Here is a 25,820-nt window from a genome sequence, read left to right on the forward strand (position 1 = left end):
TTCTTCTTCAGAGAAGACTCTCTTAGGCCCATCTTTTAATGGGATGGTTGTTTCTTTGGAGATTAGTTTTGGAGTGATTCAATTTTTTGAGCTGTTGATATATTTTAGATATGAGGCCTTTGAAGGACCTGAGACTATTATCACCAATTAACCTCTAGAAAATGGGAAGTGGTGCTTGGCTCGAGTGTAGGGCAGTAGCCTTGATCTGAAGAGCTCAGCGACAGTGCCCAGGCTGAGTTCAAGCCCCATGACCCACAAAATAACAAAATACATATAAACAGTCCAGGGCTCTGCTGGAGATCAGGTTTTCTACCATGGGACACAATACAAGTACACCTGAGTTTACCTGCGCACCACTAGCAGCAGGACAGACAGGGTGGGCTTGAGTCAAACCCTGAAAGGCTTAACCAACTGCCTATTGACACCATAATGCTACGGGCTGTTGTTGAAGCCTGGTTTTTAGGAGGATCTGTACCAACATCAGCAGATGGGAATAAATACTAGGAGTCACATCTCCATGCAGGGCCGGGCATTCTGAAAAGATTTGCCAAGCTACCCTGACCTCATTAAGCCTTAGCCAACCAAGCTTCCCCAAGCAGTACCATTTGGTGGGTGGTCCAAGAATGCTAGGAGCACCGGGTGGATGTACATCATTGAAGGTGCAAGTAGAGAACTATCAGGAGAAATGGGAGTCTCCCTTGTTTTCTTGGACATACCAGACCCTGGCCAGCAAAGGCCAGGACTGAACAGTGGGCTTTGGGTCACTGGTTAGCTTCTGTAGATGACTGGGCAATATATCCCCATTGGAGCTAGTATTCTTTTTTTGCCCCTCCTGTGCTTGAGCTCAGAGCCTGAGCACTGTCCTTGGGCTTTCTCAAGGCTAGAGCTCTACCACTTGAGCCTCAGCACCATTTCCAGCTTTTTTTTTTTCTTCTATGTATGTGGTACCAAGGAATCAACCCGGGTCTTTGTGCATGCTAGGCAAGCACTCTACCACTAGGCCAAACTCCCAGACCCCCTGGAGCTAGTATTCTAAAGCCTCAAGTCATCCAGACTTTGTTGAAACTGTTCATCTCTGTCACTGTTCCAGTGTAAATGTGGCCAATGGACAAGCAAGGCTGTTTCCAATAAACCTTTATTTACAAAAGCAGACATCAGGTCACAAGTAATTCATGTTATCTCATGACACTCAGGGATGGCCTGCCTATGTGAGGTGATGCTGCCATGAGACAGAAACCACTCTAGAGTTAGTACTGTCTTGAGGCTGTACACAGGGCAGAATAGGATACTGTGGTCCTGGGAGTTTCTGACCAAGTGATGAACTTGAGACCAGAGGGCGAGGACTGCTCAGTAAAAGTTGAACCTTTCTCATAGGAACTTCTTTGCTCCAGAGCAAAACTTGGCCCTCCATTTCCCATTCACACACACACACACACACACACACACACACACTTTTTTGCTCCAGAGCAAAACTTGGCCCTCCGTTTCACACACACACACCCCCACACACTCGCTTCTAGGCCCCTAGGAGTCTCTGTTCTGGGACCTGACTACCTTCCCATCTTGGGTGACAGCCCAGTTGTAGCTCTTGGGGGAGTTCAGTGCTTCTTCTATACGTGCCTCCAGGTTCTCCCGGGTGATGAACCTTTTTGCCTCTTCCTACAGGGAGAGAAAAGGCCAGATGCATGTGAGCCCTGCACAAACTGTTTGCCAGGCACAGCCTGCTGGAGGAAAAGGCTCCTGAAGTCTCTTGAGGAAGAAGGTACCGAGAGTCTAGGACCTCTTTTAGAATCCCACTGACCTTCTAGAATAATTACAGGTGTCCTTGCCATATACTTTTCTTACACCATCATCCACAGGGCACCTCAGCCAGAACCTCAAGCACTAGCTGTGTCAACCTTCTGTCCCCAGTGGTGGACTCAGTCCCTTACCTCTTCCTGGTCTCCTCTAGACCCCTCTCAAACTTGTCCTTCTCTCTCTCTCTTAATCTAAATTCCACCTACTACTGTAGGATTACTCCCCTGCTTTCAGGTTTCACATGTCAATCCTGGCCTGGTACAATGGTTTTATCATGCTCAAGGTCAAACCCAGCCCAGCCCTCTCCTCATCTGCACTTGCAGGCACTCGGCTTTCCTTCCTCTCCCCACTCCCGCAAGCGTTCCACCTCACCTGCAGCTGCAGCACTTCTTGCTCCTTGCGCTGTATCTGGGCCTGCAACTCCAGGGCTCGGCGGGCCTGCTCCTCGGCCTGCCGCTGCTCCTCTTCCAGCGCCTCGCGCCGCAGTCTCTCAATCCTGCAAGAGCGAGTTGGAGGGGGTCGAGGCTGAGCGGGGCTTCTCCCTCCCCAGGCCCAGATGGCCCGCCCTGGCTCGGTCCCTCCGGTCCCGCCCCGAGCCACACGCACCGCAGTTCGTGCAGCCGCTGGTTCTCCGCCCGGTTCCATGCCATCAGCCTCTGGTGCTCGGCGACTTCCTCTCGCACCTTGCGCTCTGCCTCGACCCCGGTTCGGGACTCCTGTAGCTTCGTCCGCACCTCCCACGCGAATTCCTGCCTGGGCGGGGACGCGCTTCCAGTCGGCACCCTGCCGCCCGCCCCAACGCTTCCCCGAGGGCGCGCCGGCCACCGCGCACACACACCTGAGGGCGCGTACGGTCTGGCGGTAATGCCGGTAACGCTCCGTCACTACGAACAACTCCGCCGGATCCACCGCGGGCGGCGTCTTCACGCGCCCTACCTTGGACTTGGCAGGCGGGTCATCCCGGGTCTTGCGGCCGCGCGTTGGCGGCAGCAGCAGCAGGGCCGGAGGCCGGCATGGAGGCCGGGCGCACACGGCGCCCAGCGAGCGTAGCATCCCCGCGACCGTTCACGACCGGTCCGGAAGCGGCCGCAAAGCATCCTGGGATCTGCAGCCCTCAGTTCCGTCCTTCTATGACACGCCCATTGTGGGCGGAGCTACCACAAGGCTACCCAATCGGTGATCGGTATTTTCCTCCTTCCCCGCCCCTGCACCTGCCCGGCGCTCCCCGCCGGGCCTGCGCAGAAGGGTTATCCCGCCCCCGGCCAGCGCCTCTCCCTCTCCCGGGGGCTCGGACTGGACAAGGGAGGGGACGAATAACTTGAGTAACTTGGAACCTCATACTTTTTATTGAAAGGCGGCGGGACGCGGCGCTCGGGCTGCGTTCTGCGGAGAGGGGCGATCGAGTGACTGGGCACATGGGTCCCTCCCGGATCCTTCTGTCGTCCCGCCTGCCTCCTCCCACAGTCGCTTGAGGACCCCACGTGGGGCTCTCCCATTGTAGGGAGGCCGTCTGTTTACCCTAAACAATCCAGCCACTTCAAACAGGCGACTGGGTAGGACCGGTAGGTCTCTAGGCCTCGTCGGAGTTTACACTTTCTCCATTAGTAATGAGCAATTTCCAAGTTAGTAATGAACCACTTCCCCACAACTCTCCTCCGCTATGGCCGTGGGGAGCGCAGTAGTCGAGTTGTGGAGTGCACATGTCAGTAACCACCTGGCTCCCTGATCGCCGGCTGCCACTCACTGGAGGGCAGGGGGCTGCCCACTTTGACACTTGAGTCCCCCAGAAAGGGCCCGAAGCTGCCACTCCTCCTTAGGGAGTGCCATTACATCCTACTCCACTAATGAATAGAGAACTGGAAGGGGGAGGGGACAGAGGCACCCCATTGGTTGTTCTTCTCTCCCCAGGCCCCAGTCAGGATGGCTGCTGGTGACCAGAGGCTGGGCTTGAATGCTGGGGTTTCACCGCACTTACCAATAGGTTATACACCAAGTGCTGCTTCCTGTAGAGGGGCCACTGGGCCATGGTCCGCCCTCCCAAGGCATAAGGTCCTTAGAAAATGCCAGAGTCACTTGGGAGGCCGTGGATACTCTGGGGTGGGCTGTTGCAGGACCGGAGACATTTTCTCAGAAGGGAACAGTGGCTGCAGCCTGTCCCCTCATCCCCTCACCTGTTGGGTGTTTCCTCCCTGTCAGGTGAGGGAGACCCATCACCCACCTACGGGCCTCGGGACACTCCGGGGGTCCTGGGATGAGCTGGAAGCTCACTTTCCTCTGGGGTACCAGCCATAGGGCTAATGGTGTGCCTTTGAAGGTCCAGCATGGACAGTCAGCAGCAGCAGCAGGAGGTATAGCCTTGAGCTGGCAATGGTAGGGCTGCTCTCAAGGACAGTGGACAGCACTGAGGATGCTGACATTTTCACGTATAACCTCTTCCCCTTCTCCAAGGGTCAGCCTAGCCAATTGGCACCTTTAATGTTCCCTAAGTGTTCCCTTGCTGCTATTGTGCTCTTCACCTCAGGCTCCAGTCATCAAAACTCTGAAAGATCATGGCCTGTGCCAGGGGAGGATGCTCCAGACCACCAGCCACTTCCCAGAGCACTACACATGGCTTCCCAACCATGCCAACTGGGGCTTCAGACATTTCCTTCTTTCTTTCAGGCAGTTCCAGAAAGGGAACTGGAGAGGGGCAGCAGCAGAGACATTTGGACCACTGGTGTTAGAAAACTAAGATGGCAGATTCTGCTCTTTCTCTGAGGCCTCCATCTCTCATCTATGATTGCTGGGGATGTAGAAAGAATGTGGTGGGGGTGGGAAAAGTGTTTCAGTCTCTTGCTCTTCCCAGGCAAGGGTGGCTAGCGAAGGGTAGAGTGGAAGGGGAGTGGAGCAAGGCTTGGGAGAGAAGAAAGGAGGAATTGAGTTAAGACTCAGAAGCCCTAACCTTAGGAAGGAGAGCCTAGGGAGCTATGGATGACTCCTTCAGATGCTGCAGGACCCTAGCCAGACAACTCTAGGATTTATGATCCAATACATTGGAAACTGAATCCAAGAGGAATGATTTTCTGGAATTCAACAACACTTTGCAATGTTTGAAACACGGCAGCCATTTAGTACTGCCTCCTGAGTAGAACACTGCAAAGGATTTATAAAATCAGGATTACTCTGATCTGTGCCATACTTGCTTCGATCTCACTTACATTCCCAAAGACTAAGCTGCACATGCTCATGGCTTCTTGTTCTGAGTCTCAAGCCTGCCTGCCTTTGGTGGAATACTGGTTCAATCTAAATGAACCTGTATTCCCATTTGTTTGGTACCTGAATAAAACTGCTTCTCTTTTAACCCTGTTTGTGACTTCTTGGTTTACTGAAGTCATAGGACTCCCGTTCCAGGATGGTTCATGTCCTCGTCTCATCTTCCCACTTTTGTGGATGCATCCTCAAGCTCCTGCCCTTGTAGCCTGTGAAGCCCTCCCTGACACAAAAAGGACACTGAGGCCTAGATCTGGGTAGTGAACCCCACTCAAAGCTCTGACCAGTAGGAAAGTAGGGGCCCATGAATGGGCACCCAACAGCTTGTAGAGGTCTGTGGGTGATTACTTGCCCCAAGGGCTCCCACCTATAAGATTGTCCCGTCACCGAGGTTGAGTCAGTCCATAGCCTGCCACTAGAGGCAGGCTGGTGGGGTAGTACCCACCAAGGGTGGCTTCCTTCCCTCCCTATTGGGGGGCCCAGTCGAGAGACCTGCATCTCCTTGGGGGAAATTTTGTTCTAATTTCTCATCTTGTGCTCACCATTCATAGATGTGGACAGTGTGAGCTGTAGGAAAGGGCTCTCAACCCCTAGCCTGTGTCAGCAGCTCAGCTTTCCATTGCCAGCATAAATGTCTAGGGGTTGGAGGCCTGTCTATAGGGTTAATAGCTAATCTCCGCATTTGAACAGACCAGCAGATACAAGGGCGGGGTCAATCTTGGTGCTGTGTTGACTGGAGCCACTGGACAAACAGATGCATCAAATCCTGTGACAATAATGGCGAGGGTGGGATGGGCACTGCTGTGATTTTCCAAACTGATTTATCAGGAATCTGAAATGACTGAGGAAAGTACGACCAATTACCCTGTTTTGGGAAATCTGAAGACTTTAATAAAGGGATAATTTTAATTAAGTTTTTTTTGACAGTAGTGGGGGTGGAGCCACCTGATCAATAAATCTTAGAGTTGTCTGGCTAGGGTCCAATAGCTCCTGAAGGGTCACTTCATCCACAGCTCTTCCAAGGGGAGTGAGGCTGTCTTTCCTAAGGCTGGGGCTTCTGAGTCTAACTCCATTCCTCCTCAAGCACAAGTTCTTGTGCTTGTTCAGCTTGGTTCTACCATTTGAGCTACACCCCCTTTCTGGCTTTTTGGACTTTCTAGCTACTTTTTAGATAGTCTTCTCATGCCTAGACTGTGATCCTCCTACTTACATTTCCCTCTTGGCTGGAATGACTGGCTTATGCTACGAAGTTCTGCTATTCGTTGAAAGAGCCTCTCAGACTTTTGCTGGAATTTCCTCAGTCTTCTCAATCTTTACCTTCTGAGGAGCCAGGATACCAGGAGTGTGCCATCAGCTCCTAGGTAACTAGACAATTTTTAGGAAAATATCTGTATTGTTGTTTAGTGAAAACAACTCTAGTAGAGTCAACTAGCTATGTTCTGCTTTGGATTGACAGAATGTTTTAATGACCTTGACACACTTATTTAGAAAGAATGGGGTGCCTTTATTCTGTACGTCCCTCTTGCCCTCTGGAGAAACCCAAAGCAGGATAACAGGTTTTCCATGGAAAACTCTAATCTTATTCTTTGGGAAATACATTTAGCGTTTCAGAAATGTCTGGTGTTCCTCCCAGGCTGATTCTGGAATTTACCCTATGTTCTTCTCAGCACAACAGGAAAGCCATTTGTTGGCCATGAAGCCCTTACTAATCTCAAGTCTAATCACCGCAGCTAGAAGTAGCTTGTAACCAGTGGGAAAGCAGAGGGCTAGAATATACTTGGGTGTTGTTGGTGACAGATGGGCACAGACTCTCAGCAGTGGCCTAGGGCTGAGGATGAAGATGACTGAGCTGGAGTTTGGAAGTAGAATGGCATAGCTGGATTCCCTACCAAGAAACATAATGGAGGGCAAGTGGAGGAGCTGCAGGAGATCTGGGCTGCAGTGTGGGCTGGAGCCATTTGGAGGGTTAGCTGGCATGAAATGTTCTGGGAAGAATGACAATCCAGATGGCTTTGGAACAAAGCACCAGTGACTGGACAGGTCAGATTGGCTCCTGCCCCACAACTGAGCCAATCTGGACCCCTGTCCTCAGGAAAATTCAGCACAACTTTGGTCATTATCCCCACAGAGCAAGGCTCACTGGGATCACTAGACCAAAGATGGGGTGGGAAAGAGAACAAAGTCCCGGGGAATGTCCAGAGCTGAGAGCTGGGACAGTAGCGACAACAGCGTCAACAAGGACAAAAGTAGCCTAGAGTCCCAGCCATACTTACAGCTGCCCCACCCAGACAAAGGGAGAGACATTTCCTCAGGGAGTCAAAGCTTTTATTACCTGATAATCCCTAGTGTGGTGCCAGAGATACCGCTCTGGTCCCATTACTCCCCACAGGGGGCTGCTGGGATGTAGGTGGTGGCAGGAGTGGGCTGGAGAGAGGAGGATAATTTACAGTGAAGGAGGGGACAGAGGTTTTCATTGGGGTACCGGGACAACCATTTCCTCAAGAGCTCTGAGAACTTTGTGCTTGTTTTCTTAGTTGGTGCCGAGCTACCTGGAATGGGACTTGTGTCTATCTTTTTTAGGAACAGATGTTTTAATGCAGAGTAATAACCCAGCCCAATTTCCAGGCTGAGGATTTCACGATATCAATCCAAACATCACACTATTTAATTCCCCAATAAAACATTGGAAAAAGGACTATCAGTGCTAACACATTTACATATAAAATCTCCACCTAATAGGTAATAGAAGCCTATGTACCAATTTCTAAAACAGTTATAAGATATATACACAATTTTGGGTATATTAACAAAACAGAATATTACAAAATATTAAAGGCAATTCTGTCTGTGGGCCTCATCTTCTGTTACTTGAAGTTGGCATAGTCTGAGAAAGCATCAATGTATTCTTGCACCACCTTGTAGCAGAACTCATACTGTTCCTGGAATGGAGGAGGGGAAGAAAGCCAGGGTTACCAAAGAGGTTGCAGAACTGTAGTTGCTAACTGGCTCATGTCCCCCCCCCCCCCCCCCCGCAGTCCTGGGCATTGTCCCTGAGCTCGAGCTCTTCAGCTCAAGGCTACTGCTCTACCACTTAAGCCTGGCTTGTGTTTTAAAAATGGAAAACTGAAGGCCTTCCACCTGCACCTGACCTGTCAGCCAGAGTTCCGGCAGCTCTGCTTGCTGGGCTAAGAGCTGATGATGAGGTCAGTGCTAGGTCCTGCAGGGTCAGGCATGAGTGTGCAGGGCTGGGATGTGCCCTGGCTTTCAAAGCATCATCTCTAGATCTCCTCAAAATCATCTTGCATTTTGCCCTCAAACATTTCTAGCTCCACAGGATTCAAGAAAACTTTAATGGCCGTCCAGACTGTCATAAGACAGACCTCTTGACTGGGGAGCCCAGAACAAAGGCAAAGGTAGGTAGGTATTCTTGTGTGCCATTCTTTCCTCTCCTCCCTTGAAATGAGGTAAAGCACAGGCAAGCCCTGTGGGGCACCCGGTGACCCCTCTAGCCTCCCACACCGCCCCCCTCTCAGGACAAAGGCTATGCTCCCACTGAGATCCTGCCTCTCAGGGCACTTCTTTTCTCTTGGAACACTTTGGGGAATGGTGGGCCTGTGGTTAGTCTGTTGGTGGCCTCTGCAGGCCCCCTCACTGGTAGGGAAGGGTTGCAGCTGGTGTGGTAGCATGGACTGGCATACCAGTGTCTGGACCATGTGTGGCCTTTGCAGTCGCAGGCTCTTGACAGTCTGGAAGACATCCAGAATCCCCTCTGCTTTCACACGCTCCAGGACTGTGCTTAGAGCACAGAAGGTCCCCGTCCGTCCTGCTCCGGCACTGAAATAGACAGACATACTTACCAATCCTCTGTGCTGAGGAGTGAATGTGACAGGAGCAAAGGAAGGATGACTAGTGCTAGGAAGGTGAGTGATGCATTGAAAGTACCAGGGGAGAGGGCAGCAGGGCAGGAGGCCCATGATCACTCCTGCCTTCCAGCCTAGAGGGGCCATGTGACAGCATGGGTTTGGGGTGGCATGTACCCTTGCTGCGCTTTTCTGTGCCTGCTGTGTATTTGCGTATGGGACTGTATTGACCAACAATCTCATCCCATCCCACCAGCACTATCCACCTATAAGGCTCTGAGCTGCTCATTGCTGGCTCAGGTTAGAATTCTCGTCTTTCTGCCCTGGCATGTGTCTGCAGCTTGTTCCCTGTGTGTTTCATATTCCTTTTAAATCTGGGTAAACCAAACCCTGGCTTTGACACTATCTACCCTATCCAACGTCACAGGCTGATTTCCTCACCAGAAATTGAGTGTTTAGCAGGGCGAGGCTTAGCAGACTCCCTAGATAAGATGTACAGTAAGGGGAGGAAGAGTGGAGTCCCGAGCAGGGTGCTCAGGGAAGCTTGCTGGGAGAGTGTTATGTAAGCAGAGATGCCCAGAAGGTGAGGATGAAGCACCACAGCCGCCCGGGAATAAACCTCCTGGGTTACAGGTGCTGAGTTTATGTGGCCATCTTTGATGTGGAAGGGAGAGGAGAGTGGTGAGGTGGGGTCAGAACCCTAGGAAAATACTAGCTCAGAATATTCCCTGCTGCCTGGTCCAACAGGGAACCCTCAGATCACACTGGGAACAACATAGAGAAGTGGAATGGTCTAATTTATAATGAAAAGGCTCTGAAGGCCGATGTGCTGAGGACAGTAGAGAGGGTGGGAGCAGGGAAAATAGTAAGACCAGATTTTGAGATGACATGCAGATAGAGCATCATATGCTATGGGTTAGGAGTGATATGAGAAAGGGAAAACAGGCCAGTTCCATGGCTTGTAAAAAAGTTAAGTGGTAATGAAAATGTCTGCTACTTATTGATTTAGGGAAGATTTGGGAAGAAAGACCAGTTCTGATTAGAACTCTATGTATCAGACACAGCATAGGAAGGCTGAGTACTAGGCTTGGACTTTGGAGGGGAGGCCGAACTGATAATAAATACTTGGAAATTGGCATAAAAACCAGGGGACTTGGTGAGTTAACATAGGGGAATGGTCTGTTGACCTGAATCTCAAGGAGTGGGCCCTTGGTCACAGGAAGGGTAAAAACAGCATAGGACACGGAGAAGAAATATCTCATGAGGTTGAAAACCAGAAGAGAAGTTGTGTTAGAGCTCCAGGGAGATGAGTGATTGATCATCCAGTGCCAATGGAAGGTCAATTTTAAAAAGGATGGAGTGATCACTGGCTTTCTTCTGCAACCTGGAGGCCATGGGTAGTCCTGATAGGGCAGGGGTAGGGGTGTGTGTGTGTGCGTGTGTGAGAAGTGGAATAGGCTTGACAGAGGATAGGAGAAGAGGAACTGGAAAGTTAGAACGCACAACTTTTTTTTTTTTTTTTTTTTTTTTTGCCAGTCCTGGGCTTGTTCTCAGGTCCTGAGCACTGTCCTTGGACTTTCTCAAGGCTAGAGCTCTACCACTTGAACCTCAGCACCACTTCTGGCTTTTTTTTCCCCCTATGTGGTACCGAGGAATGGAACCCGGGTCTTCGTGCATGCTAGGCAAGCACTCTACCACTAGGCCAAACTTCCGGCCAGAACGTACAACTTTTAAATAACTTCAACTCTTAAGGAAAATTTAGGGCATATTTTTTTTTTCTTTTGGGGTGGGATGTACTAGAATTTGAACTCTTATTATTTGAGTTACAACCCCAGGCTCTAACTTTTTTTTTGTTGTTCAAAAATGTAATCTCAAATAAAATTCACATTCACCCAAACAAAACTGGCCTTCTCCCTCAAACAAGACTTACTGTCTTCTGTTGGTCACATCAGCAACAACTGGGGATTGAAAAAAAGGCTTCCTAGCAAGCACTCTATTGCTTGCGTTACAACCCCCGCCCTTTTCTTTGCCTTTGAGATAGGGTCTTGCTAACTTCAGTTAGGCTGGCCTCTAACTCCTGTTCCTCCGACCCCTTTCCTCCTAATTAGCTAGGCTTATAGGTGTGTACCACCAGGGTGACATCTAGGCCACTATCTTAGGGTTACTTGTTCCCCAGCATTTCATAGATCACACTGTGAGGCTTCCTCAGTTTGACCCTCACCCACTGCTGTTCCTCCTGCCTGCCTCTCCTTGTTTTCCCTCTGCCCCGATGCGAGGTGAGCAGTACCTGCAGTGCACAGTGATGGGGTGGTTTCCCGACTGCTGCTGCTGCTTTTGCACGGCTGCAATGATGCTGATCATGCCCTTCCCATCACTGGGTATGCCCACTTCAGGCCAGCCATGGAAGTGGAACTGGCGGATCTGCCGGCTCTTGTTCTCCTTTGGAGGAAAGGGGATCATCAGATCAGGGAGGAGGGACAGCTCTGTCTTCTCTGCTGGAGGATTTCCACTCACCACTAATCTTACCCTGGTGTTGGTGACCAGGAGGTCTCGGACAGTGTAGCTCTCACATTCCTCTTCCTTCTTCAGCTCCATTGTGATGTCTCCATAGGACACCAGGCCATCAGATGGCCAGTACTGGGCACACTTCTCCTGGAGGGATGAATGGGAGAGGTGAGGGACTACAACACTGTATGTGGCAGAGCAGCACTGTTCACAGGTCTCCTCCTCCCTCTCAGCAGTTAGCTCTTCTGACACACTGAATAGGTATTGATACTTGGTGAATTTTCATATCATTTTAACTAACTTTCAACTCCAACTAACCACAGAAAATCGGTTAACCACTTGGTGTCACTTATAGTTTAGCTTACAACATAACAAGAATCAAGAGACTTATGTTGCTTTCAGTGGTACCAATACTCAAATGGATATAGGAAGGAATAGAGGAGTGAATATATTTGTTCTAATTCCTGTCTCCCTACTTTCCTTGGGGGTGTTTCCACACTCTGGAGCTGATTACTTGTCAACTTCCTACTTCAGAAACCCCAAGCCCAGGGCCGGGAGTTTGGCCTAGTGGTAGCATGCTTGCCTAGCATGCATGAAGACCCGGGTTCAATTCCTCGGTACCACATACATAGAAAAAAGCTGGAAATGGTGCTGAGGTTCAAGTGGTAGAGCTCTAGCCTTGAGAAAGTCCAAGGACAGTGCTCAGGCCCTGAGCTCAAGCCCAGGACTGGCGGAAAAAAAAAAAAAAAAAGAAACTCCAAGCCCATTTACACCCCCACTGAGCCAGGGTGCTTAAAGATAGGCTATTCCTTTCATCTTGATCCCTTCAATCTGCAAGGCAACTGAGGGCTGTGGGCTCTTGTATTTCTTATTAGTGGGCAAGAAATGGCTTACAGTCTAGTCTGTCTTTGCCTGCACCTATTTCAAGTTCCTCTACGGTCCTCTGTAGGGTCAGGCTATCTCTTTTTATTTGTATTCTCAGCATCTTGCTCAATGCCTGGCACATAGTAAGTTTTTTGTAAGTATATGGTAGATGAATTTATTCAAAATCTACAGAACAAGTCAAAGTATAAATATGTAGATAAAATAAAATAATTATATGTTCTATTTGTTTACAGTATTTTGGGGGAGGATCTGAGATTCTTCACTAATAGCAATTTAAACTTTTCAACTTTGTATGTATATATGTTGTTTAGGAAAAACAAAAAATAAGTAGAAAAAGATATTTGACTTGAACTCAAGAGCCTTGCACTTCTGGCTCAGCTTTTAAAAAATCTTTTAATGTACTTTTTTAAAGGTTTAAGGCCATCCCAAATATGAGAGACTCTTACCTCCAGTTAACCAGGAAAAGGGTAGTTCTAGTGGTTAATTGGAGGTAAGAGTCTCTCATTTATTTCTTGGGATGGCTTTGAACTGAGATCCTCAGATCTCAGCCTCCTGAGTAGCTAGGATTACAGGTATGAGCCACCGTGCCTGGCTTCAACCTACACTTTAAATGGCTTTTAAAGAGGCGGGGGTTCCCTGTAACAGAAAATGTTCCAAAGGCCGGACAGATTTTCTATGCTGAATGGAGTTGACTTGAGGGATCTGAAGTATCTTGATAGCCTGAACTCTCAGATGATACCACTCTTCCGTCAATCTGAAGTCTTTAAAAAATTCTGGCCAGGCGTGGTAGCTTGTCTGTAATCCTAGCTACTCAGGAGGCTGAGATCTGAGGATCAAGGTTCAAAACTAGTCCTGGCACCAAAGTCCATGAGACTCTTATCTTCAATTAACCACCAGAAAACCGGAAGTGGCACTGTGGCTCAAGGGGTAAGGCAGTAGCCTTGAGTTGAAGAGAGCAGGGACAGTGCCCAGGCCCAGAGTTCAAGTCCTATGACTGACAAGAAAAAAAATAATTCTTGCCAGGCGCTGGTGGCTCACGCCTGTGATCCTAATGGTGCTTTGGCTCAAAGTGGTAGAGAAGTAACCTTGAGCTGAACAGCTAAGGGACAATGCACAGGCACAGAGTTCAAGTGTCACGACAAAAAAAAAAAATTGTTAAGTTTGTGGAGCACAGTTGGACATGTTTCATCATGCTCCTCTTGCTTCATCTCTTTCAAATAACCTTGCTCAGCCAATAAAAATATAAATGTCTCCAGGCCTAATATTAAAGTTGCACATTTCTCATTTTGTTATTTCTCAAATTTTACTGTTTCATTTATGTAGCCAGCAGAGATGATCTCATTTTAGGGACACTCAGATGGCTCCACTCCAGAGCCCTGATGAGGCCATACACCCTGCTTCTCATCTTGCTGGCTGGAAAGTGGGATAGAGAGGGTATGCACAAAGGAAGTCTAGAATTGAGTAAAAGCTCAGGTTACTCTTAGTGTTCTACTCCTGGGAGAAGCTAATGACTTCTTAGGTACTAACTAGTTGGATGATAGACCAGCATAGTATAAATCAAAAATCTAAGATCTAATTTCCATCCTCCTCCTCCCTGCCTTGTCAGTCATGGGACTTAAACTCTGGGCCTGGGCACTGTCCCTGCTCTCTTCAACTCAAGGCTACTGCCTTACCCCTTGAGCTACAGTGCAACTTCCGGTTTTCTGGTGGTTAATTGGAGATGAAAGTCTCATGGACTTTAGTGCCTAGACTGGCTTTGAACTGTGATTCTCAGATCTCAGCCTCTTAAATAGCTAGGATCACAGGTGTGAGCCACCAGTGCCTGGCTCATTCTATCTCTTATAACTTAAAAAGCTCTTTCTGCCTCTGCCTATAATCCTAGCTACACAGGAGGCTCAGATCTGAGGATTGAGGTTCAAAGCTAGCCCTGGCACTAAAGACTGTTAGACTCTTATCTCCAATTAACCACTATAAAACTGGAAGTGGCTCTTGGCTCAAGGTGTAGGGCAGTAGCCTTGAGATGAAGAGCTCAGTGATAGCACCCAGGCCCAGAATTCAAGATCTAAGACCTGCCCACCCCCTCTCCGCCAAAAAAAAAAAAAAAAAAAAGCTCTTTTTGCACTCACCTGGCCTCTCTCCTCCAGTTCTGTTAGCATCACGATGGAACAAGACTTCCACTCCCAGATCATTCTCCAGAAGTCCTCAATTGTGTGTAGAAGAGGGCCCTGGCTGGCAATGTAGGAGTCCTTCTGCCGGTAGCCCTATATAGGTCAGATAAATCACAGAGGTAAGGTGGTTTAAGTGGGAGAGGGAGTGGAAAAGATGGGTCTATTGGCAGGCTGTAAAACAGGCCCCTGGGAAGATATGAAGGGCTCCTTGGAGGTATACTCTTCCCAGGGAGGGTTCCCCTTTGGACAAGGATCAAACCTTGGGGAAGGGAAGCACTTGCTGGAGTTAGGATGAGAAGAATTGGAATAGGAAAAATCAGCTTTTTTATCTTTCTTGGCTGTGACTGTTGTGAGCTTCTCCTCTAGGAATCACATAGGTACATACCCTGTTTCCTCTACCTTTTCTTCTTTGGGGCTGGAAAGATCTAGAGCTCAGTCAGGGTAGGTGGGCAGATATAAATTCAGTAAATGTTGACTGGCTCAAAGATGATCTTTTAAGAAGGCATGTGAAACACTGCAAGCCCAAGGGAATCCCACCACTTACGTCAATGAAGGATGCATTCACATAGTCTGTGTTCTCCTCACCCCGCTTAACTGGAATGATCACTCTGTTGAATTCATCTGAAAGGACAATGGCTCACAGTTGACCAATTTTTCTCTCTCCCACCCCCTCCTTCCCACCTCCCAAAGTCTAGCGAGATAATCATGTTCAAGGACTTGCCAGCCCAGAACACAGAAAGCCTTTGGCTTTTATGGTCTTTCTTTTACAGAAGCCTCTGAAATGAGATTCACAAGAGGCAATGTTGTGACTTTAAGCTAACCACTAACTAGTCTCTGGGAAGTGGAATGGGTGAAAGGAATTGATGGGTGGGACAATAAGGCTTTGGGGTAGGGAGAGGGTTCTTACATGGAATGATCTGTAAAACACGGTTTTTCTTCATATTGGCTGGAAGGTTTCCAGTACGCATCTTGTCATTCTGGATTTTGATTGACGTTAACTTCTGAGTAAGGGATGGGAGGGGAGACATTGCTGATCCCAGAAATATCCAGAGAGGATGATGTGCAACAACACTTCTAGCCACCCCATGCTGCTCTTCCTACCTTGCCTAACCCTGACTTCCATTGTAAATATTGTCAGAATACTGTTACTTCTGTCTCTAAGCTCAGAAACAAGCCAAGAGAATTTTGGGAAAACACTGCCTTCCAGGTTTCTGTGGACCCTCTGGAACTCTTCGGGCCTGGAATTTTATGACCCTGTAGCAAGAGTCTCAGTATAAAGGAGCTATAATGTGGGCACTCATTGTTCACATCCGTAATCCTAGCTACTCAGGAGGCTGAGATCTGAGGATATGGGTTCAAAGCAAACTCAGACAGGAAAGTTCATGAGATGCTTACCTCCAACTAACCACAAGAGGCCAGAAGTGGAACTGTAGCTCATGTGGTAGATAGAGCACTAGTCTCGAGTACAAAACCTCAGATAGCACCCAGACCCAGAGTTCAAGCCTCAGGACTGGCTAAAGAAAGAAAAAAAAAAATAGAGGAGTCGTGCTCATTTGCCATTTACTTTGTTGTTCTACTTGAGATACAGGCAGTTTTACTTTTTTTTTTTTTGCCAGTCCTGGGCCTGAGCTCAGAGCTTGAGCACTGTCCTTGAACTTTCTCAAGGCTAGAACTCCACCACTTGAGCCTCAGCACCACTTCCGGCTTTTTTTCTATGTATATGGCACTGAGGAATCGAACCTGGGTCTTTATGCATGCTAGGCAAGCACTCTACCACTAGGCCAAACTCCTGGCCTCAGTTTTACATTTTTTGAAAAATAAAAAAAAATCAGATGTACATCCTTCCTTCCTGGTTCTAAGGTTACTTCTTATCCTAGGGCTTGAATTCAGGACCTGGTGCTGTACTTGAGCATTTCTGTGCTCAAGGCTCTACCACTTGAGAAAGTAGCCACAGTGCTACTTCCATTTTTGTTGTTGTTGTTTTTTAGTTTATGGGAGAAAAGAGTCATGGACTTTCTTGCCCCGGCTGACTTTGAACCACAATCCTCAGATCTCAGCTTCCTGAGTAGCTAGGATTACAGACATGAGCCACCAGTGCCCGGCTGAGGTTACTTCTTAATCCTTACTTTTCAAAGTAGCCCATTCATCGGCAGTGTTAGCCTTGCAAATCTCAGCCTCTAATTCAGACCCACTGAATCAGAACTTGCGTGCTAACAGGATGCCAAGGAATGTGTATATAATCACAATGCGAGAAGGACTTCTTTAAATGAATTGGTGCTCATCACTCCGATCCACATCTCTGGCTTCTGGGAGCACTTCTTATGGGTGAGAGCATGACATAGGTTTATTACCTCCTTAGTCTTGCATTTTACCCAACATTCATTCTACAGACTGGAGAAGTTGTCCAGCTCCAACTCACCTTAAACTCTTCTTCTAATCCATTGTTGCTGGTCCCAGGGATTTTGTTGTAAATTTTCTGCAGGTGGGTTTCTAGAGAGGTCACTTCCAGTTCTGTATCCCCATATAGATAATGTTCTAGTAGGGCTTGGTATATGAAAACATATTGCATCTGAAATGTGGATGACGTGAAGTTCTCAGTTACATACCACAGTCCTTGTGGCACCAGATCAACCCTCCATCCCCTTTCATTCCCATCCACTACTCCTTTGCTCCCAGGAGGGATAAAACGATCCATTCTAATTGTCCTAACACAGTGAAGTGGGACTTAAAATGTATGTATTCCTCTAGGGGGTTGCTTAACTTGGGAGGCAGGGTCTCAGTCTGCCTCAGGGGTGCTGGTAGAATCTACGGTCCGAAGGGGCTGCTAGAAGCTTACTTGGACAGCCAGACTTCCTGGGCTGTGGCCCTGACCACAGCACAGAGGCATCACACTGCTGTTCTCAGAGGTGTCTGCATCCTGACTGCAGGCTCTGGTACACTTGCTTTCCTCAGAGACTATGTATCATTAACTCCAGGGGAAATGACAGCTGCCTTTCTGACTCCCACACCTACGATGTCACAACCTCCTCTGTGCTTTCTTTAAATATATATTTTATAAGGGCCCTTAATGACATTGGATGGTGATGATTTACAACAGCCTAGAAAACTGGCAGTGGCAATGGGGAAACGTTTGATCTCAGACAGAGTTAAGCATATCTGTGCTATTATATTCAGCTAGAAAAAGGTGGAAGTCAGGTGGACTTAAATGACCTGGACATGAGCAGATGTTTGGTACTGAAATGCCACCTTTGGTCCACTCTCATACCAAGACCACTTACGTCTGTTTGCACCATCTGGCAGCGCTGGGCTCGAATCCGACTCACAAAACCGTAAACATCCACCTTCCGCTCTGTGTGCATCATGTCCAGCATGGCGTCAATGACAACAAAGGTACCTGTGCGTCCTACACCTGCACTGTAGCCAAAAAGCCAAGAGGGTTACTGTGATGGTTAGTATGACTTGTGGCAGCGGACAGGGCTTGGACTCTTACTCCAGAGATCTAAACTCTAATGGCAAATGCAATAGAAATAAGTTCTGGAAGCAACAAGTCCAGTCTTTTGGGAACCCCTGACCTCCTGACATCTATCTGGGTAACCTGACACTTACAAAGGTCTGAAGGAAGCAAGAATACTTGGGCAGCACTTAATGTATCTGGCTTTATAGTAATTTTCTGTGCTCCTGGCCTCGGAGGACTGCCCTTTCTTCTGTTTCCTCAAGTCATACATTTCATGCCACACTAGAACTTCAGAATCTCTAGGGCTGCTGCTCTAGGACTCAATCGTGCATCTGTTTTTTGCTAGCCTCTTTGACAAGAAGCCCTGTGCTGTTCCCCTGCTCTGGACAATGGGACAGAAAAGTGGGAGCCTGGGGTCAAACTACACTAACCTGCAGTGAACCACGATGGCCCCTGCGTACTGAGGGTTACAGGCTTTCACCTTCTTGAGGAACTTGAGCATGCCAATTGGAGTGAAAGGAACCCCAAAGTCTGGCCAGCTGGTAAAGTGGAACTGAGTGATGAGACGTTGTGGTTTTCTGTTGGTCACGTCGCCTACCTGTGAAGTGAGGAGATGCATATTTACCCTACTATCCATGTGTGGGTAGTGGAAGGAGGATACAGCAAAATGGGGAAGTTTTGCTCATGGACAGAGGCACTTTCCAGTAATTTCATTAGTTAGGTATAGCTGTTACTATTACCCTCAGCCAGATAAAGGTAAAAGTCAGAGATCTGGATGACACATCAAGGCCTCAGAACTAATAAATGCTAGGCCAGAGCTAAAGTTCAGGACTTCAATTCTTTGTAAGTCCCCTTTCCACATCTCCTCTGCAACCTGTAGAGGCTCCATACCAGGTCCACTATCTTTGCTGTTAGGAGACTTCAGAATAGGAAAGGAGAGGTGAACCCGGCACTCAGGCAACTGCTCACATCCCAGTGTTCCCTGTTCACATGGCTTGTACATCTAAGGTGATCAAACGCCACTTGACAGGCATTTTTCCTCTTAATCATGACACTGTTGCTCCCTTAGCTTTACAGAGAAGTTGCAAATACATGGCATACTTAGCAATTCCTGAGCACCTGGAACAAGAGTGGGGATGATCTGGCTATTCCCATATTCCCATCCTTTACTGTTCTGCAGATCCTCAGTAAGAACCAGGAGAAGAGGAAGCAGTCAGTACCTGCTGAATGCAGAACTTTCGTACTGTATAGTCCACCAGCACAGTGACATCTTCTACAGACACACGAATATTCCCATAGGTCCAACAGCCTTGGTCTGGCCAGTACTGGGCGCATTTACACTGGAAAAAAGCAAACACATTCTGATACCCATTTTACTTATAATATCCCAGGACAGAGGGAAAATGGTCACTTTTTTTTTTTTTTTGTGGGTCATGGGGGCTTGAACTTGGCCTGGGTGCTGTCCCTGAGCTCTTCAGCTCAAGGCTAGCGTGCTACCCCTGGGCCTGGGCATTGTTCCTGAGCTCTTCAGTTCAAGGCTACTGCCCTACACTTGAGCCAAGCCCCACTTCCCATTTTCTAGAGGTTAATTGGAGATAAGAGTCTTAGGTCTTTTTGTGCCCAGGCTGGCTTTTAACCTTGATCCTCAGATCTCAGCCTCCTGAGTAGCTAGGATTACAGGCATGAGCCATCACGCCCAGCTGAAAATGGTTATCTTTAGGACTATTACGAATGGGGATTCCTCTCTAGGGGTTAATTCAGCACTCATCAGACTGGTACTGGCTATGGTCATGGCCCAATGACAGAGCTGGCCAGGGCAGGAATAGACTTGGCAAGCACAAAAGGAAAAGGAGCTGTTAAATCCTGCAGGGTCAGGCTCAAGCCTCAGAGTCCCTTGTACTCTTGTAGGCACTTAGTCTATACAATTCCCTCTGCTAAGAATATACCCAAGGCCTCAAGAAACTAGAGAAACTAGGTGAGAAAAGCTTTTCCTTAGCTAGTGGCTCTAGTTTTCTCAGTTGTTTTAGAATCAGAGTAAATTATCAGACATGGTATCTGGAGAAGGTTCATCTGAGGCTTCTTGGCCATAGAAAAATCTGGTAGACCTATTAGCCTGTATCTGTCTGCATGATCTATTGGCACAGCAGCCACAAAAGCCATGTTCAAACTCAGAGCCACAGTAGGGCACACCCCGCTGGCTACATCTATACGATGAAAATTGCAATATAATTTTTCCACTTACCTCCTTTCTTTCCTTCAGGTTGGTCACCATAACAATGGTGGCTGTGTTCTGTTCCCAGATCATCCTCCAGAAATCATTTACTGTTTCTTCCTTTGGTCCTAAAGTAGTCAATGAAGATGAGAACACACACTACATGGAAATTGGGAATACCTATTCTTAACTTTTGAAAGTCTGTGTCCACATGTTCTTAGCTGAATATCCTCCTACCTACCCTTCCACTCACTTACTAACTAAACTTTTCTCTCATATCCATTACATTTGTGACAAACACTATCCTAGGGCTGGGGATTAAGAAGGCTGCCAAAAAAGAGCAGTCTCCATGGATAAGACAACTGAGAATTATAAATCATGATGGCTTACTAAATATCTACATTATGAGTTCAGACAAATTAAGTGCATGATATGGCATTTGCTTCTTCTCTTCATACCAAGGTGGACATTATCAGTCCTAGAAAGAAGGACTGGCCTTTTCAGGTTGGATTAAAAATTTATTTGCCAGGGCCAGGAGTTTAGCCTAGTGGTAGAGTGCTTGCCTAGCATGCACGAAGACCCGGGTTCGATTCCTCGGTACCACATGCATACAAAAAAGCTGGAAGTGGTGCTGAGGCTCAAGTGGTAGAGCTCTAGCCTTGAGAAAGTCCAAGGACAGGGCTCAGGCCCTGAGCTCAAGCCCAAGACTGGCCAAAAAAAAAATTATTTGCCATAGTCTTTTTTCTGGAAGCTACAAAAATAATACATCAAACCCAGGTGCCAGTGGCTTCCACCTGTAATCCTAGCTATTCAGACAAAGAAATGTACAGCAGTAACAGAGAGGCTAATGAAATTTTGAAAGTGTTGGTAAGTGGAAGTCTTAGTTAACGTTGCCAGTATAGAGAGCAATAGATCCACCACTGTGGAACTGAAGATAAAAGGTCCTGAAAGGAATTTTTTTTTTTGTCAGTCATGGGACTTGAACTCTGGGTCTGGGCACTGTCCCTGAGCTGTTCAGCTCAAGGCTACTGCCCTACCTCTTGAGCCACAAGTGCCACTTCCGGTTTTCTGATGGTTAATTGGAGACAAGAATCTCATAGACTTTTTAGTTCCTGGGCTGGCTTTGAACCAAGATCATCATATCTCAGCTTCCTGAGTAGCTAGGATTATAGGCGCTAGCTACTGTGCCAGCTCCTGGAAGGATTCTAAGAAAAAAAATTAAACTTGAAAAAATATTAAACTTTATGTATATAAAGTGCTGGAAGAAGATATTATCTACTAAAGAGTTAAAGAGGAAATCTAGCAGTATATTAAAAATTAAACTAAATGACTAGGAAAACAAAGCAACTATTAATTCCCGAAAAAAGGAAAAACTAAGCTGGGCACAGTGGCTCATGTCTGTAATCCTAGCTTCTCAAGGAGGTTAAGATCTGAGGATCACAGTTCGAAACCAGCTCGGACACTAAAGTCCCTGAGACTCATCTCCAATTAACCACTACAAAACAGGAAGTGGCACTGTGGCTCAAGGGGTGGGGCAGTAGCCTTGAGCTGAAGAGCTCAGGGACAGTGCCCCAGGCCCAGAGTTCAAGTCCCAGGACTGACCAAAAAAAAAAAAAAAGGAAAAACTATACAAAACATCACAGTTCTCTGTGCTACACTGTACTATTGATATATTCATGATGATGGAAATAACAAATACTATCTGAACTAAGAGTTGAGACTGAATTCTACTGGGAAGTCTCCTTGATAATTACACGTGATAGTTTCTAACTTTTGTTTCTTTTGATGCTTATTATCTGACTTTTATTCCTCTAATTATTCCCTTTGATAAAAGTAAAATCATTACAAAAATTGGTGCTAGGTATGTTTTGGTACAGGGTACTGTAAGCCTTCTTCTGAACTATTTCCTCATTTCCAAACAAAAGTCTTAAAAAGACAAACAGTGCTCACTTAATCACACACAACTGGAACAAAAATAAAGAGTAGCATGATCCCTAAGCAAGGAGAACTGCATATTTGTGAAGTGTTCCATATAAGAAGAAAAAAATGAAAGAAAAACAAACAATAATGGAAATAAAACACAACAGAAAGATTTTTTTTTTTTTTGCCAGTCCTGGGCTTGAGCTCAGGGCCTGAGCACTGTCCTTGGACTTTCTCAAGGTTAGAGCTCTACCACTTGAGCCTCAGCACTACTTCTGGCTTTTTTCTATGTATGTGGTACCAAGGAATTGAACCCAGGTCTTTGTGCATGCTAGGCAAGCACTCTACCACTAGGCCAAACTCCCGGCCCCAACAGAAAGATTTATAGGGCCTGAATACACATTTCAGGCATGAGGACAATGTTCTGGGAAAGGTGGTATTTGGAAGGTATCATGGGTTTCAATTAGATGGGACCTTAGAAGGGAGCAGAGAGAAGACAGGCAAGTGTATGTGCTGGGCAAAGCATGGGGCAGAGGGGGAGTGGCTTGGAAAGAGTTCTTTAAGAGGTCACTGTAGGCTGTAGGCAGTGGTAGAAGGTAAAGCAGAAAGGATTTCATAAGTGAAAGGAGTAGAGGTAGCAGACTCCTACAGGGCAGAGGCAGGGTGCAAGAATGCTTCTAACAAGAAAGGGAAATCCTTACAAGAATTTCAGGAGAGCCCCAACTAAAGTTTTGCTTTGAGAAAAGCCAGTCTTTGGGTAGGGATGAAGAGTGCAAAGCTGAGGCACAAAGACACCAGTCAGCAGGTTCATGCATGGCGCTGGAAGAAAAGGGAGCAAGAACACATACTGCTGAATCTGGTTTGCTAATTATGTGGCTAATTTCCAGTCTTCAGCCAGAGGATATAAGATAAAACATTGTTTTGGAGCTAAGTACATTATATCTTAGTTTCTGAAAATGAATCTAAAAAGTTTTATATTATCCAGACAAAGGTATAAAAAATGGTCTGAAAAGTGGCTCAGGAGCTCAAGAGAGGCGGCAGTCAAATAGAGACAGTACATAAGCCATTTAGTATTTGGGAAAAAACCTTCAATCCACTTCAAGGTCATGGTTAACAAGCCTAAAACATTAATATTACTTTACCTTGTGCAGCAATAAATTTGTTTTTTTCTTGGTAGCCCTAGGGAAAAGGGAAAAGGAAAAAAAAAAGTGAAAAACAAAAGTCAGTAGGAATGAAATCAGTCTTCCAACTAGTTTACAATTCTCCCTTGTGAAAAAGTTCAGGCAATTAACAAAGGCTTCCATTCCAGAAATTCCCAAAGAGTTAGTTTTAGAAATAAAATTCAAAGATTACAAAACTCAATTGGTTTAGGTGGCCCTTTTTTTTTTTTTTTTTGGTCAGCCATGAGGCTTGATCTCTGGGACTGGGTGTTGTCCTGAGCGCTTCAGTTCAAAGCTACCACCGTCCCTTTGAGCCATAGTGCCACGTCCTGGGTGGCCTTTTTAAAGTGAATTGGGGTATACTGGTATAAGAGAAGCCAAATACCAACTCCTAGGCTAGAACATGTGTTTGATGATTTATAAGCCTCTGACAATGTAAGACTTAACATTAAAAGAGAAAAGCCTTCAATGACAAAAAGAATCAGAGGTGCTTCCAGGGATGAAGCTGGGAAGGACAGTGGGAAAGACAAAGGACTGAGAATGCTTTACCAGATGCAGACCCTTTTTGGGGACAGCCAGCATAGACAATTAATTTCTCTATTACAGATAGTGGACAACTCCAAAAGCCAGGGAGCCTAGGGTTCCTACAAGCCTTTGAAAAAACTAACAACAGGCAGTAACTTTCTTATGGTTCTAGCTGTATGTCTTCAGAAGTCTTAGGAAAGTGAAAGGCCCCAGATTTTTTTTTATTAAAGAATTTATTAACATTGATTTTTACATCATATTTCAAATGACGTGTTTAACAAACAAGTATTCAAGAAGGAATCACTATATACAATCACTGGCACTTAGATTTTAGAACATAATTAAAATTAGGTTGAGGGTTTGTATGTCATAGATACATATTAATCTATGTAATAAAATATTATGTCTATAGGGTCATAGATTTTTATGTCTATGTAGTTGTGTTTATTTTCCAATACCATGTCCATAGCATTGGGTACTCAAATATTGAGTCCTCGCTCTTGTACAGTTTGGATCTAATAGCCACATATTAAGGATACCATGCGCCTTTTGTTCCTTTGGTCTTGACTTATCTCACTCAATATGATTCGCTCTAGATTCATCCACTTCCCTGAAAATGCCATTATTTTATCCTGTCTGTTGGCTATATAGAATTCCATTGTGTATGTATGTGTATGTATATATATATATATATATACATATATATATATATCACATTTTTTGTATCCATTCATCTGTAGTAGGGCATCTGGATTGTTTCCATTGCTTGGCTATTGTGAGTAGTGCAGAGATAAACATAGCTGAGAAGGTGTCCTTATCATATCCTGGATTATGATGTTCAGGGTAGATGCGCAGGAGTGGTATGGCGGGATCGTAGGGAACGTCAATTTTCAGTTCTTTAAGAAACCTCCACACTGCTTTCCAGAGTGGCTGAACTGGTTTACAATCTCACCAGCAATGCAGTAGGGTTCCTTTTTCTCTACAACCCCGAAAAGGTCCCTAGATTTAAGCATGATGGATCACCCTCTGGCCTTCTCAATTTAGCAATGAAGATGGGCAATGACAAAGGAATCTCAAATGGGACACTGGGTCACACACCAAGCTGATCAATTCAAGTACAGTTAAGGAAATGGCCAAACAAAAGAAGGGACCTCAGTTTGAAGTAATTTCCTATTCCAATTCAAACAAGGACAGAACAGAGTTGTTTATGCTTTAAGCTTGAAATTAAACTCTTGTAATGAACTCTTACGTATATATTAAGACTTGGCTGGAAGCCTCCTTACCAATTGTCTAATAGCTCTGCCTTGCCTCCTCCTGCTACCAGTCAGGTGGGCCTACCTTTGTGTTCCCTAAGCTACAGACCCCATGCACTCTGCCTGGTATCACCACTTCCATGGTCATGGTGGCTAGGATAACCTCCCTTCTATCAGACTTAGTTCATGGAAGACATGACTAACTGGACTTGGAGCCAACTTTTGTTCTGCTATCCTTTTATTCTATTATTATTTTGCATAATTTTATGATTAAGCTATTTGAAAGAGCTCAATAAATGGTTCACTAATACAGAGAAAAATATTTAGATTCAGATTCCATTCAAATTTCTATATGGGTAACCTCTGTGAAAGATGACAAAAATGATTTTTTTTTTTTGTCAGTTGTGGGGCTTGAACTCTGGGCCTGGGCGCTACCCTAATCTCTTCAACTCAAGTTGTGGCTGTGGCTGTGGCTGAAGTGGTAGAGCTCTAGCCTTGAGAAATCCCAAGGACAGGGCCCAAGCCCTGAGTTCAAGCCCCAGGACTGGCAAAAAAAAAATGTCAGTCACTTCAAAAAATTTAAGTTTCTTAGAAGAAACTTCAGATGTCAAATATCCATCTTAATATATATCTAGAAAGGAGTTAACAGATGGTAGCCAATGATCATGCACAAGTATATAACAGAAAAGCATGAGTTCCTTACGTTGATGAATGAAGCATTGATGTAATCAGAGTCTGGAACTCCTTCAACAGGTGTAAGGTGGACTCTAGAGTGGTCATCTAGAAAAAAAACCCAGCAATTAATATTCCACTAAATGCAATTGTATTTCTT

The 25,820-nt window shown here is 46.3% G+C and overlaps 3 protein-coding genes across 7 annotated transcripts in view; all 3 read right to left on the minus strand.

The window, feature by feature from the left end:
* Positions 1–1,117: 1,117 nt before the first annotated feature.
* Mrps26 (mitochondrial ribosomal protein S26) lies at positions 1,118–2,876 on the minus strand. Of its 2 annotated transcripts, XM_090352071.1 has the most exons (4): positions 2,636–2,876; positions 2,404–2,550; positions 2,170–2,293; positions 1,118–1,659 (listed from the first exon to the last, which is right to left on the minus strand). In XM_090352071.1, the coding sequence occupies exons 1-4, from the start codon at positions 2,848–2,850 to the stop codon at positions 1,525–1,527; spliced, it is 621 nt and encodes a 206-aa protein (XP_090208197.1). In that variant the 5' UTR covers positions 2,851–2,876; the 3' UTR covers positions 1,118–1,524. The 2 variants fall into 2 exon arrangements, with proteins under 2 accessions (XP_090208197.1, XP_090208196.1); XM_090352070.1 differs by having other exon boundaries at positions 2,170–2,550.
* An 836-nt stretch (positions 2,877–3,712) lies between these two features.
* On the minus strand, positions 3,713–4,214 carry LOC150050271 (progonadoliberin-2). Its single transcript, XM_090352698.1, is given in 2 exon segments — positions 3,713–3,899; positions 4,012–4,214. Coding segments are annotated over 2 exon segments (390 nt in total).
* Positions 4,215–7,349: 3,135 nt separating this feature from the next.
* The window catches only part of Ptpra (protein tyrosine phosphatase receptor type A), a 120,515-nt gene continuing 102,044 nt past the window's right edge, over positions 7,350–25,820 (minus strand). For all 4 annotated transcript variants that reach the window (XM_090352075.1, XM_090352072.1, XM_090352074.1 and 1 more), the window contains 14 exons: positions 25,692–25,768; positions 23,193–23,229; positions 20,161–20,258; positions 19,139–19,258; positions 18,350–18,516; positions 17,743–17,878; positions 16,884–17,033; positions 15,372–15,465; positions 15,009–15,085; positions 14,423–14,557; positions 11,433–11,558; positions 11,194–11,345; positions 8,745–8,880; positions 7,350–7,985 (listed from right to left, as the gene is read on the minus strand). In XM_090352075.1, the coding sequence (XP_090208201.1) occupies positions 7,911–7,985; positions 8,745–8,880; positions 11,194–11,345; positions 11,433–11,558; positions 14,423–14,557; positions 15,009–15,085; positions 15,372–15,465; positions 16,884–17,033; positions 17,743–17,878; positions 18,350–18,516; positions 19,139–19,258; positions 20,161–20,258; positions 23,193–23,229; positions 25,692–25,768 (1,580 nt within the window). In that variant the 3' untranslated portion in view covers positions 7,350–7,910. The remainder of the gene's footprint in view (positions 7,986–8,744; positions 8,881–11,193; positions 11,346–11,432; positions 11,559–14,422; positions 14,558–15,008; positions 15,086–15,371; positions 15,466–16,883; positions 17,034–17,742; positions 17,879–18,349; positions 18,517–19,138; positions 19,259–20,160; positions 20,259–23,192; positions 23,230–25,691; positions 25,769–25,820) is intronic.

The sequence above is a fragment of the Megascapheus bottae genome, chromosome 18 (genome assembly GCF_031878675.1).
Source record: "Megascapheus bottae isolate mThoBot1 chromosome 18, mThoBot2.hap1, whole genome shotgun sequence".
In the NCBI taxonomy this organism is placed as follows: domain Eukaryota; kingdom Metazoa; phylum Chordata; class Mammalia; order Rodentia; family Geomyidae; genus Megascapheus; species Megascapheus bottae.